General features: G+C 43.9%; 1 protein-coding gene across 1 annotated transcript; it reads left to right on the forward strand.

Moving 5' to 3' along the window:
• The first annotated feature begins 12321 nt into the window (after positions 1-12321).
• Positions 12322-14728, forward strand: LOC109178447. The gene is made up of 3 exons (XM_019328083.1): positions 12322-12964; positions 13053-13193; positions 14664-14728. The coding sequence occupies exons 1-3, from the start codon at positions 12322-12324 to the stop codon at positions 14726-14728; spliced, it is 849 nt and encodes a 282-aa protein (XP_019183628.1).
• The last annotated feature ends 572 nt before the right edge of the window (positions 14729-15300 follow it).

Consider the following 15300-nt stretch of genomic DNA (forward strand, 5'->3'; position numbering starts at 1 on the left):
TATTTTCATGTATTTTGAAGTTTACTTTTTAATAGAGAAATGTTTTTATTTATGTGTTTTTCAACCACCATCTGAGAAGGTTCATCAAATAATTGCAAAGACGGCTCAATTTGTTAGCAAACATGGTGGGCAGTCGGAAATCGTTCTGAGGGTGAAATAGGGAGATAACCCAACATTTGGCTTCTTGATGTCTGATCATTACTTACATCCGTATTATAGGTTTCTTGTTGATCACCAAGAACTGTTGAATTCTGATGGGAAACCACAAAATGAAGAAAGAAAGGATGTTAATGAGCCAGATGGTGCATTATCCTTGCTTGGTTCTGTTTATGGGTCTGGAGAGGATGAGGATGTTCCTAACAACGTGGTTTCTAATGAAGCTGTTGATGCAGTTTCTTATACTGCACAAGAGAAAGGTGAATCTAGTGCAAATGTGCCCAGACAAGATGAAATAATTTCCAAGAATCTGCCTCCTTCTTGTAGTGGTTTAGATAAAGAAAAGAGTCATCTACTGAAAAAGAATCCTTTCATTAGTGGATCCAAGAATAGAAGCACAAGCCGTAAAAAACTTAAAGATGATTCTATTTCTACTTCTGGTACAAGATGATGGTTGTTTGTGAAGACTATTACAATGTTGTTTAGGCTTGAAGTGACTATTATTATGTATTAAATATGGATTGATAATATATTATTACTTGAACTTAATGTAGAATTATGTTATATTTTATTTTAGAATTTATAGTTTTTTTTATATTAGTATTTTAAGAACATTTGTTACTAATTAAAATCATAATTTTATTTCAAAATAATTCAAAAAATGCGCCAAAACTGCGACATAATATAAGATTCTCGACGGAATATTTGTTGTAAAAACTGCAATGAAATCGCGACGGAAAAAATTTCGTCGTTTTTTTTTTTTTTTGCGACGGAATTAGCAACGAAAAAGATTATATGGCGACGTAATATTCAGTTCAGATATGGTGACGAAATTAGCGTCGGAAACATTTCCGTTGCAAAAATTGCGACGGAAAAATTCCATCGCGACGCCTTATTCCGTCGCGAATTCCATCGCCAAATTTTGCAACGGAACTATTCCGTCGTCTATCAAAATACGACAAGGCGATAGACGACGGAATAAATTCCGTCGCCATTCCGTCGCGAAAGGTAATTTGCGACGGAATTTTGCCCATTCGCGACGGAATTCTTTCGTCGCGATTCGCGATTTTTGAATTCCGTCGCGATTCGCGATTTTTCTTGTAGTGAGTAAAACATTAGCAGTGCAGAATTAAAGGGTTAAACACATAAATCATTAGCAGTGCAGGATTAAAGGATTAAACACATTATCACTTCTGCACTATTTTACTAATCAGAATTCACAAACTCAACAGGAAAGTGCTCATCAACTCTTTAAAAGTATTAAAAATAGTTAATATACGTATGCAGTATATATTACGACCAGAACTAATGTTCAGGCATGCTTCCATTTTGATCAATTTGAAAAATTGGGAGATGAAGGGAAGCATAGAAAGAAAATTTAATGTAAATAGATATATACATACACACGGCAACAAGATAAAGAATTAAAAATGAAACCAAATTAATTGACTGCTGCAATTAAATGAAGGCCGATCGCAAATCGCAGAAAAATGACTCCACTCCCCGGAAGATGCGCCAATCAGAAGGTCGGTCACGGAGAAAAGGCTAATCAGGTCTCGTTTGGATCGCCGACCGGTTCCAGGGCAGAGGTGTAACACCCCCCAAAACATACTATACAAAAAGCCTTAACACATGCAGATATCACAACAAACACTAGCACAACGGAAGATAAAAACGTAACTGGTTAGACATAAATCCAAAACATGGGGTGTTATGCCACGTTTACCAACAACGATAAACGCTACGGCAAAATCTGCATGGTATACAACTATCCCAAAACTCACAAGTCTAAAACTAAACTGGCTCACAGGCCGTAAGACAAACGAAAGGAGCTACACTATCGGGCACTAGACATCGCGCTCGTCTAGACATCGCCTGAAAGAACACAAATAAACATGGGACGACGCCCGGTCAACGAATAATGCTGGTAACCCACCAATACATATGAAATAACATACATAGGTAAGGTATTAACTGTAAAACCATTTTCGAAACGGAATACATATATATAAGTGTAAAACCAAGAATCAAAGCCAACATAAGACTCAACACTCTCAACAAACAACACGGGAACACATCCCAAGACCACAAGAACAACACGACTCACAAAAGAGTCAAGGCATGATCTATCATCACTCAATAGATCAAAACCCGACAAGTACAACGCAAAAGAATAAGACTTACACAACCGGCAACACATGCCAAGGCAACACATGCCTTTGTGACTACACACGTCACAAGAGAAGAACTCACCACAATGGCTACAATAGCCCTCGTGACATCACCCATCACGAGTTGATATGTCTGCCTTATGCCCGGTTCCAACCTTATGGCTACCCCCAACCTTGTTTCTTCTTTCCAACCATTACCTCCAGGACCCCTGTACTTCTTAGTCCAACCTTTTCCCTCCGGGACCGTCGTCCCCCACCAACGACCACCAACGAGACCACCAATTTCATAGTACACAAGGTACCGTACACACACACGGCGACACACGCCTTCCCAAGAAAATACGTGAACCTGACACACAGGTCACAACTCCATAATCACGTCACGGCCACCACGAGGACCGCTGCAATACCTTGGTGACTAGTGTCCCATACCACTAATCGTGCAATCCAGGTAAAGCCACACACGCATCACACCACGGAATACTACCAACACGGAATACTACCACTAGTGTCCCATACCCAATCACGGAATACTACCAACAATTCCACCGGCTGGCTCGCCTCATCCCCGAGCTAGTACCCCCCAAGAGGATCAAGATCAAGAAGTTCATAACAGGCCTTGATCCCGAACACCAAAAAGCCCTGGCCACACAAGAGCCAGGAACCCTCGGGGAAGCCTATGCCAAGGCATCCCAACTACAACAAGTATCAAACCAACCCCGGGAGACACGCCTGGGGTACAAAAGGAAACCTGAAGGGGATCACACAAACCCCACCCGAGGGCCTAAGAACCCCAGGGCCGTCTCACCTCACAAGGTCACAACGCCAACCATTCAGGGAAGGATCCTTACTCTAAGCAAAGCCAGGATCGGAGACAGCAACATAGTCTCCGGAACCTTCTTGGTACACGCCACCCCCGCCACTATATTATTTGACTCGGGGGCTACCAACTCGTTTATAGCAACCGAGTTTGCCACTCAGCTCGGCCTCAACACCAGCACCAAGGTCCGACTTCAGGCCAAGGTGGTCTTCGGCGAAATCATAAAATGCCACCACATGTACGAGAACGTAATGATTACCATCCAAGGGGCGGAATTTCCCAGCAACTTAATACGATTCAAACTGGATGGGGTACAAGTGATCTTGGGCATGGACTGGCTAGGGAAGTTCCAAGCACAAATCCTATGCGGAGAACAAAAAGTGGTCCTACAGGGACCAAACGGTAAAAGGGTATCACACCGCGGGACCCACCAGGAATCAGGGATCAAATTGGTGAACATGATGAAAATGAAGAAATAACTAAACAAGGGAAGCGAGGCCTTCCTATGCTCGGTCGAGGACCTCAACACCAAAACCCCCGAACCACAAACTATTCCAGTGGTAAACGAATTCACCGACGTCTTTCCGGACGAAATCCCCGGGGCACCCCCAGCCAGAGAAGTCGAGTTCACCATAGACCTCATACCTGGCGCTGCCCCGATCTCTAAACCACCCTACAGGTTGGCACCAAAAGAAATGTAGGAACTGAAAACACAACTATAGGAATTGCTAGATAAAGGGTACATCCGCCCCAGCACCTCCCCATGGGGGGCACTAGTACTATTTGTTAAAAAGACGGATGGAAGCATGCGCCTGTGCATCGACTACCGGGAACTTAACCAAGTCACAATAAAGAATAGGTACCCCCTTCCCCGGATCGATGACTTGTTCGACCAACTAAAAGGGGCAGGGGTGTTCTCAAAAATTGACCTAAGGTCCGGATATCACCAAATACAAGTGGCCAAACCGGACATTCAGAAAACGGCCTTCCGGACACGTTACAGCCACTATGAATTCACAGTAATGCCCTTCGGACTCACCAACGCACCCGCCATATTCATGGACCTCATGAACCGAGTATTCCGACCCCACTTGGATGACTTCGTCATTGTATTCATTGACGACATCCTAGTCTACTCCCGAAACAAGGAAGAACATGAAAGACACCTCCGCATAACCCTGCAAACTCTAAGAGAGCACCAACTATACGCCAAGTTCTCTAAATGCGAATTTTGGAAAGACAGTGTGGCCTTCCTGGGCCACGTGATAGCCAAGGAAGGAATTAAGGTGGACCCCGCCAAAAATCCGTGCCGTTAAGGAATGAACCACACCGAGCTCACTCTCAGAAGTCCGAAGCTTCCTAGGCTTGGCTGGCTACTACAGGAGGTTTGTACCCGACTTCACCAGGATAGCCCAACCCCTCAACAAACTCATGAAAAAGGAAACCCCCTTCCGATGGAACAATGACTGCATCTCGGCCTTTCAAGAATTGAAGGATAAGCTAACCACGGCACCCGTGCTCGCCATCCCTTCCGGGGAGGAAGGGTTCAAGGTCTTCAGTGACGCGTCCAAAAAGGGATTGGGGTGCGTGCTAATGCAAAAAAGGCAGGGTAATAGCATACGCATCCAGGCAACTCAAAACCCACGAAGAGAATTACCCCACCCACGACCTCGAACTAGCCGCTATCGTGTTCGCACTAAAAATTTGGAGGCATTACTTATATGGGGTGCAATGCAAGATTTACACGGACCATAAGAGCCTAAAGTACATCTTCACCCAGAAAGACCTAAACATGAGACAACGAAGGTGGCTAGAACTCATAAAGGACTACGATCTAGACATCCAATACCACGAGGGAAAAGCTAACATTGTGGCAGACGCCCTAAGCAGAAAGACTAACCACTCCCTCAACACCACCTGGATCCTACCGGACCAGCTGTACAAGGACTTCCAAAGACTGAATTTGGAAATAATAGAGCAAGACCAAATCCACCCCGACGTCCACTTATTCAACACGCAAATCATACCTATACTCTTCGAGGAAATCAAAATAGGACAACAGCAGGATCCGAAACTAGATAAAATCCGTCTCGACCTAACCCAGGGGAAGGAAGGACCCTTCGAAATACACGAAGACGGCGGTCTCCGTTACCAAGGTAGGTGGTGCGTGCCCTCAACGCACCCCCACCTGAAACAACAGATCTCTGAGGAAGGGCACAACTCCCCATACTCAGTTCACCCAGGGGGTGACAAACTATACCAAGATGTGAAAAGGTCGTTTTGGTGGCCCAACATGAAAAAGGAAATTGCAGATTTCGTGGCCAAATGCCTGAATTGCCAAAGGGTGAAGGCCGAATGATGCAAACCCAAGGGACTTGTACAACCCCTTGAGATACCACAAGGAAAGTGGGATTCCATATCCATGGACTTCGTCGGAGGGTTACCCCCAACAAAAACCGGCAAGGATAAAATTTGGGTCATAGTGGACCGACTAACCAAAACGGCGCGATTCATTTCCATGAAGGAAACATGGACAATGACACAACTGGCCCAAGCCTACTTGAGCCGAGTAGTGAAGTACCACGGAGTCCCCCGGAACATCGTGTCCGATAGAGACTCCCGGTTTCTCTCACAATTCTGGAAATCTCTGCAATTAGCCTTGGGGACACAACTAAAACTGAGCAACGCCTTCCACCCCACCACTGATGGCCAAACCGAGAGAACCATTTAGACTCTCGAAGACATGTTAAGAGCCTGTGTGTTAGACTTTCAAGGGACATGGGAGGAACACCTAGACCTTATTGAATTCTCATACAACAACAGCTACCACGCAAGCATTCGTATGGCGCCCTACGAAGCTTTATACGGACAAAAGTGTAGAACCCCCTTATGTTGGGAAGACATGGTCGACCCAGTACCACTAGGGCCCCAATACCTACAAGATGCCATAACCAAGGTCAAACACATCCAGGGAAGGATGAAGGCTGCCCAGGACCGCCAGAAGTCCTACGCCGACCTAAGGAGGAAACAAGCCGAATTCAACACCGGGGACAAGGTCTGGTTGAGAATCTCGCCCACACGGGGGGTGATGAGATTCGGAAGAAAAGGGAAACGCAGCCCACGATTTATCGGCCCCTATGAAATCATAAAAAGAGTTGGGAACCTAGCCTATCGCCTCGCTCTACCCGTTGAACTAGAACGAGTACACAACGTATTCCACATATCCCAGCTAAATAAATACGTGCACGACCCAAGCTCCGTGCTTCAACCCGAGGTCGTGGACCTCGACGAGTCACTAGTATACGAAGAAAAACCCGTGAGGATCCTGGACACCAAGACAAGAACCAATCGACGTCGAGCCATAGAAATGGTGAAAGTCCTCTAGACCAACCATGGGACCGAGGAAGCGACATGGGAACACAAGGACATAATGAGGGAACGCTACCCCGAACTTTTCACACCAGGTAACTAAGAAGAAGTCACTCGACAAGGACCAAGCTTCGGGGACGAAGCTTCCTGTTAAGGGGGGGAGAGTGTAACACCCCGTGTTACGATCCCTAAAACCAATTAATCATTTAACCAATTACACAAAAGAAAGAATTAAATCACAATAATTAATTAGGAGAGGCCCACCATAGTCCATGGGCCCTTATCCCTAAACCCAATCCTTAGTCCTAAAAGGAATAGAGTTAGCAAACCTATAGTAATTAGGCCCTAAGTAAGACTCTTAGATATAAAAATAGGGAACATAAGGAGGCACCTAGAACTCCCACCACAATAATCTCTCACCACACCAAGAATTCCAAGAATTCCCCTAGGAGAAATCAAGAAAGAAGAAAGCTTAAAGAAAGACCCTTCATAGCCAAGGAATTAATTAAGGCTAAGAGGTAACCCATGTCTCAACAAAACCTATTTTCATAGCTATGATTCCCCTCTTAGGATTTCCCCCATATTCTTGTGTGTTGATGATTCGTTATAATGATCTTGATAATTGGTGTTATGATTCCATGGGTAATCGTGATGATAAGAGGTTCTTCATGATTATATGGTGTTCTTGGTGTTCTTGATGATTATATTATGTTCTTGATGTTTATATGATATTCCTACCGAATCTTGATATTAGAAGATGAATTGTGTTCTTGTTGATTTAAAAATAATTAGAACCCTAGGTTATATCGTGGAATTCGTATGGTATTATTCTTGGTAGATTGGGTGGGAATTTGTATGCTTGGGTGATGATTATGTTTAGAAAAGCATGATAGCTTATGTGCCGTATGTTTCTTGATTTTGATCCATTAATTGTCTACGTGTGTTATCGATTGCGTTTGAAAGTGTCTAAGCATGGTTCCGGGTTCCATGGTGGTTCCCGGTGCGTTTATTTGTGAAGAAGAATCAGTGGGGGGTAGGTGGGGGTAGGGGACCCGCCACCTACCCGAGGCTAAAAGTGGCATCGCCGGCAGCGGGCAGCTGCCCAGAATAGTTACCGCCGGCGGGTGAACCCTCACCCACCGGCTACCCGCTGGTTTGCACCCCAATTCGGGATTTTGGCTTCCCCGTTTGATGTTCCCCCGACCCCCGTGGTGTCCCAAAGGACTTCGTCTATCGTGCCTATGTCTAGTTTGATATTTCGGGTACCGTTCGTAGGTTGTATGAGTCCTATATATTGCATGCTAGTTGAATTGGTATCCCGTTGACCTAGGTGAAAGAAGTATGAACCCCTTAGGATTATTCTTAGTATGTGAAGGATCACGCATAGGTTTTGTTATACGTTTTCTCCCCCTTCCAAATGTGTTAATGTGGATTGCATGTGCTTGCTATGTGTTATGTGTGCATGATACCCCAATTTGGTTGCGATCAAATTGTCTATACGGGCAGTTGGATGGGTTGAGAACCATACTGACTGTTAACCAGGCCGGTTGCGATCAGTCAGGTATATAAATATTATATAGGGCTGCGGTCCACCGTTCTACATGAGCTGCAGTTCATTTTCCTGGCTGCGGTCAGATGACATACTCTTGGGCTGCGGTCCACTGTTTGGTTGCGATCAAACTATGATGAGCTGCGGTTCATCGGTCGGTTGCGATCGACCCCTCCGTATTGTGAGACGGGGCAGGGTGTTGCGGGGCCGTGTCAGAGCTACATGCGCTGACCCTCATGTATGGGCATGCGATTGGTCCTGTGGCGCCAACAAAGTGTGCTTATGTGATGAGATACGGATGAGTTGTGATTATGAGTATCTTGGGGATGTGACTACGGGATTTACGTTGGGGATTGTTTATGTTGGGTTATGATTATTGATTATGCTCAGCCTTATCTACCTTGCCTGTTGCGAACTATATATGCTTGCTATAACTGCCGTTTGTGCTTAGCTCTATGTGTCGAGTCTATCCCTGTTATAAAAGCTAGAGTTCGTAGGATATATCTTCATGTTTAAAATGGTTTTCGTATATCTATATATATCTCTATATGTATTATATTTCAACGCGTTGGAGTGGGTTACCAGCATCTCTCGCTGAACAGATATATTTGGCTTTCAGGCACGGACGAGTAGATCACTGGAGCACGCTAGAGGTTGGGGCGTAGATTAGATAGTTCTTCCCTTTCGGCCTGCGTGCCATGATTTGTATTGATACTGATTGAGATTGTTAGAACTTAGCCTGTGCACCTGAGTTCTCTAGCTCAGGTGTGACATAACACCCCGTGTCCTTATAAACGTATTTTGAGATTTATAATCATTTACCTTTATTATATTGTCTTTAAAAGTTTTAAAAATCCCGGGGTGTTACACTTCTTCCTAGCTTGCTCGTACAATCCTCTCTGAAGCTGTTGCACGCGATACAGATCGGTGGCACACACGTAAGCGTCCTTAAGAGAACTCGGCCTACTCACTGTCAAAGCTTTTCACGCCTCATAGTTCAGACCGGCCACGAACTTCTCGACTTTAGCGAGCTCTGTAGGCACAAGCATCCTCGCAAAACGTGCCAACTCCAAGAACCTCTTGTGGTATTCAACCACAGACATGGATCCTTGCTGCAGGTGGAGAAACTCTTCATACATGGCGGTGCGCACATGTGCTGGGTAGAACCTCTCGCGCATTCTGTCCTTGAGCGCGGTCCAGTCAAACTCGGGTTCTTCAAGAAGAGCCGGACCTTCACGAACCCACCACAAATCCGCTTCATGGCAAAAGTAAAGCGTTGCCAACTCCACTCTGCTCTCTTCGGGGCAACCCACAACAGTGAAGATCTTGTCAAACACCCGTAGCCACTCTTCCAAGACTACCAGGTCTTCCTCGCCGGCGAAGGTTGGCGGCCGATGTCCCGACACTAAACGGCCTACATCACGGTGCCCGGCAGGGGGAGGAGGCGGCACAGCGTGATTGTTGTTCAACAAAGCTTGACTGAGCGTCTGCATGGTCTGTGTCAGCTGGTGAAGGTTCTGAGCGAGCTGCTCGTTGGTCGGGGTCTCCGGGGTGCGTGCTTAGGGACGAGGAGGCATCGAAACTTCTACAACAACAACAAGGTTACCAAAAGATAGCAAACAAGCAAAGAACAGAAAGCAACACACAGCTCACCGCGCAACCTAGAGTCCTAAGCTTAACACTTAGCTTGTTAAGGTCGCTTAAGGGTCTCAAACAACACTTAGCCACTTAGAAAGTCTAGACTTAACTGTTCCTAGGTTCAAACCTAGGCTCTAATACCAACTGTAACACCCCCCAAAACATGCTATACAAAAAGCCTGAACACATTCAGATATCACAACAAACACTAGCACAGCGGAAGATAAAAACGTAACTGCTTAGACATAAATCCAAAACATGGGGTGTTATGCCACGTTTACCAACAACGATAAATGCTACGGCCAAATCTGCATGGTATACAACTATCCCAAAACTCACAAGTCTAAAACTAAACCGGCTCACAGGCCGTAAGAAAAACGAAAGGAGCTACACTATCGGGCACTAGACATCGCGCTCGTCTAGACATCACCTGAAAGAACACAAATAAACATGGGACGACGCCCGGTCAGCGAATAATGCTGGTAACCCACCAATACATGTGAAATAACATACATAGGTAAGGTATAAACTGTAAAACCATTTTCGAAACGGAGTACATATATATAAGTGTAAAACCAAGAGTCAAAGCCAACATAAGACTCAACACTCTCAACAAACAACACGGGAACACATCCCAAGACCACAAGAACAACACAACTCACAAAAGATTCAAGGCATGATCTATCATCACTTAATAGATCAAAACCCGACAAGTACAACGCAAAAGAATAAGACTTACACAACCGGCAACACATGCCAAGGCAACACATGCCTTTGTGACTACACACGTCACAAGAGAAGAACTCACCACAATGGCTACAATAGCCCTCGTGACATCACCCATCACGAGTTGATATGTCTGCCTTATGCCCGGTTCCAACCTTATGGCTACCCCCAACCTTGTTTCTTCTTTCCAACCATTACCTCCAGGACCCCTGTACTTCTTAGTCCAACCTTTTCCCTCCGGGACCGTCGTCCCCCACCAACGACCACCAACGAGACCACCAATTTCATAGTACACAAGGTACCGTACACACACACGGCGACACACGCCTTCCCAAGAAAATACGTGAACCTGACACATAGGTCACAACTCCATAATCACGTCACGGCCACCACGAGGACCGCTGCAATACCTTGGTGACTAGTGTCCCATATCACTAATCGTGCAATCCAGGTAAAGCCATACACGCATCACACCACAACAGGAATCAATCAACGGATCACAACGAAGATATGAAACCGTACTCAATCAAGGAATGGGTCACAACCCAACAACAACAACGATGAATAACGCAAGTTATCATCAACCAATCGGAAGGTACAAACAACACACATCCTAGCATTTAAACACCGAACTAGCATGCTCATCAAACGGGTAAACCAAAGGTAGTTCTGAAGAACACACAAGACTCATCACGGTTCAACGAAACACAGTATTGAACACTTAGCACGATTCAAGACACCAAAGTCCTACATGGATACCTACCACATAGTTCTAGACATACGAAACATCAAGAAGACACTCAAATAGTTCCACAAAAGAACATCGGGAAGTCAAAAGACCAAATACCGAGTCAAAAGAATCACGGGGAACAAATCCCATTACAACACCGAAGTGTTCCTCGCGGGTAGACCCACGGGTAGGCCCCTACCTATGGTTCCGCCCGCGGGGACACTACCCACGAGGCCAATGTACCTGCAGGTGGGCGGCGGGTTGGGCTCTGCCCGTCGTTCCGCCCGCGGGTACATCCCTGTGTCCAAAACAATCCCTTCGGGGATTTTCAACTCCAAGCTCAAATTCAAGTCCAAAACATGCCAAATCTCACCCAATACAACAAAATGACTTGAATCATAGGAAATTCCAAGCAATGGCACACAAGAACCCTAAGCACAAGCTCTAGATATGCATTTTCACAAGACAAATGCATCAACACTCACATTTCATAGCAAAACACAAGTAGAATCCAAGAAATCACATATAGGCAAGCAAAATAGGTTTTGTAGAGCATGGGTTACCTCTTGTAGACTAAAAGACTTCACTTTACACCTCAACAAGCTCCTCACAAGGCTCACTTTCCAAACCCACTTCAAGAACAAACCAAAAGGTCATAAAGATCCTACCTTTAAGAAAAGACATCTAAGATGGAACCAAAAACACAAGATAGACTTAGATCTTACCCTCCTAGGTGCCCAAATAGGTGAAAGGTTGAATCTTGGAAGTAACTCTTGAAGTCTTGGCAAGGTCTCAACTTAGCTTGGAGGAAAAGCTACTCACCTTTCTAGAGAGAAGGTAGAGCTAAATTTTAGAAAGTGTAAGGGGTAGAATGAAGATGTCTACTTGGTTATGTTACAATACTAACACTAGGTGAAAGGTCAAGAATGCCCTTACTAACATTAGAAAGTGTAAGGAACAAGGGAACTCTCTTCAAAGATCAAGGTACAACTTGACTTTGGAGTTGACTAGTCAAATACTAGTCCTCAAGTATTAAATTTCAAGATTTTAGGAAATAATTCCTCAATTGAAATAGGATTAATTACTCAATTAATCCATGAATTGAATTTGGATTTTTGGGGTGTCACAAGAGGGGTCGAGGAACGTGCTGACTGCGTCTGATATGATTGCCCAACTAGTTAAACTGGTAACTAAAAGACCATCGGGGTCGTTACCAAGTACGACGGAGAATAACCCAAAGGAGCGAGTGAATGATATATCAATTTGTCAGGAATCTGAATCCGATATGGTTGTCATGGAAACACAAAGAACAATGCAAGGACACAAAGGAAAAGAAGTCATGAGATCAGATGTCAAGACAGATACAAAAAACACTGCAAAGACGGTGACGTCTCGTTATCGCCCGCAAGCCTTAAAACAGATGGTAAATATGGCTAAACTTGAACAACAAGGTAAATTTAATGCTTTGCTTAGGAAATTGTATGTTATCATGCCTCTGATAAACACACTGAAAAACCTACCTAGATCAACTTGCAAAAAGAAAGAACATGTTCTACAAAAGAAAGAGATTCATGAGGAATCTCATGCCCACCTCAGTGTGGCGTGTTCTGATGTTCTGGAAAAGGGGTGCCACAAAAAGGATGGTGACCCCGGCGTGTTTGTAGTGCCATGTGCTATCAATGACACATTCATTGGAGATGCACCAGCCGATCTAGGCGCCTCTGTTAATGTTATGCCCTCGTGTGTGTCCGAAAAGTTGAACGTGCCTTTGACACCGACCCGTATGACCATCCAACTTGCCGATGGTACCACGCGCTATCCATTGGGCAGAGGATGTGCCGGTCAAAGTTAAAAACTCTTTTATTCCTGTGGACTTTGTCGTATTGAATGTAGGACCAGAATTGAAAAATGTGCCATTAATATTTGGAAGACCGTTCTTGGCAGCACAACAAGCCGTTATTGACGTGAGCGTCGATAATCTTACCTTGCGCCTCAATGATGAAGAAACCAAGTTCGGCAAGGACGTCAGAAAAGGTAAACAAAAGAAAATGACGAAGTCTAAGAAGAAATCAAAAGGAAAAATCGGTTGTGCAGGTAAATTAGGAAAACTAGTCTGAAGAAGAAAAGAAAGATGTGTGCAGGCAACCAATCCAGGTTGAAAAATAGGGTACGTCGGGCTGAGACGTTAAAAGAAGCGCTGCTTGGGAGGCAACCCAAGGTTTTATTTACATTGCGTTTTAATTTTCGAGCATTTAATTTTTGAATAAAGTTCTTTGTTTTTGAGAACTAACTATACAGGGATCGCAAGTTTATTCCAAGAAGAATTCAAGAAAAAAATTGGACACGAAGGCCGAACCGAAGAAGACCCGTGGCCACGCGTGAAAAAAGGCGCGAATGGGGATTTAAAACCCCATTCACGCGCCTGATCACGTCGTGACCACGGCGTGAATAGGGAAGGGCGGTGAAACATTAAAACCCATTCACGCCCACTATCACGGCGTGAATAGGAGTGCGAAAGTGGTAAAACCCTACGTAAGTTTCGATCTCCCTTTTTCATCCAATGCCTTCTTCACCCTAGTCTCTCATGTCTTGGTCCCTACTCTTACAAATCAGAATTTTTCCATGCAAATTTAACTCTTCTACTCTTTTCAACTTTGTGAGCACTACTTCAAAGATACTCTAGCTACACCCAAAGGTAACATTTATTTTCCCTTCTTTGTTAATATTTCAATTTTTAGTTTTCCTTATTTCAAATATGGTATGAAAATATTGTATCTTTAGATATGTTTGCATATACAAATGCTAGAACACCCTCATAGCTATTTGATGAACACTTTGTTGATAAGTGTTCTATCTTTGCCACTTTGCATTGTGGAAACCTTCATTAAAAGCTTTTCTACGCTAGCATGTATGCTATGCAATCTGGGTTTGCTTGAATTTGTATTGAATGTTAAAATTGTTTATTGAAATATGCAATTGGATGATAAATTGATGCTTATATGATTTTCATTTGATTTTTGAACATCCGTTTTGCGTAATTCTAAATTCAAGTATGCATGAATGTAGGATATGTCTTATTGACCATTTATTTGGTAATAATTTGCCTATGATTCTTGTATTAGACCCATGATTATTAAAAGCTTTGTCATATGTGGTTGTCAAACAATGTGTGGTAGATTTATAAAGTGTGGAAGACTAAAATATGAAAAATGCTTATTTGCTAGAACTTGCTTAACAAAGAGGACGTTTTGAATGCATATGTTAAATGATTTTAATGTGTTGAGAAAAACGAGAATGAGTAGTTTGAAATGTATTTGCTCGAGACTTGAAGAGTTTGCATGAAAGTTATGCTAGTAAATGTTGATTTATCATTTGACAAACTTGAGCTAAATAGGGACAATAAACTGTGCACATGTGGAACAATTATTTAAAATGAAAAATATCTTTGACTATTGATGAAAACATCTTGTTAACTTGTGAACTAAACTGCGATTGATTCTATAGGAAGCAACAAGATGGTTCTACCAAACAATGAAGGAGAGGAAGTCGAGGTAACATTAAAAAGATAGCCTACACCAAATGCATCAGATTCAGAAAGTGATACCTCGGAGGATACAAGAGAAGAGTTCATCTTTGGTGGATATAGCTTATATCTAGACATAGTCCAGCGTTTTGGTTGTGAGAGATCCGTCGAGAGGTTGATGAGTCACCCACAGTGGGCTGAAGTGTTCAGCTGGAGGGGGGTGACAGGGTCGCCAGTTGTGTAGGAGTTCATTTCTTCCCTCGAGTTCATCGATAGGGTAGAAAATGACAATAGGATATCCATTAGCTTCTCTCCGTTCGGACAGACCTATCACTTTTCAACCAACCAACTAGCTAGATGTCTAGGATTATCAAGCCCGGAGGGGTTACTGGATGAGTTCCCGTCGGAGTTAGAGGAACTATGCTTTTTGAATTCGCACAATAGGTCGCAAGGATTTCAAAGACTGAGGAATGTCTTTTGTCATCATTTGGCAAGAGATGACTTTAGGATCATAAGAAGGCTGTTAAGCCATAATTTGGGTAAACCGGAGGCTGAAAGGGATACAGTGACAAAGGAGGACCTGTTCTATCTATGGAGCATGGAAACAAGTGTAAAGAT

Source organism: Ipomoea nil, unplaced genomic scaffold (genome assembly GCF_001879475.1).
Source record: "Ipomoea nil cultivar Tokyo-kokei standard unplaced genomic scaffold, Asagao_1.1 scaffold0848, whole genome shotgun sequence".
NCBI lineage: Eukaryota > Viridiplantae > Streptophyta > Magnoliopsida > Solanales > Convolvulaceae > Ipomoea > Ipomoea nil.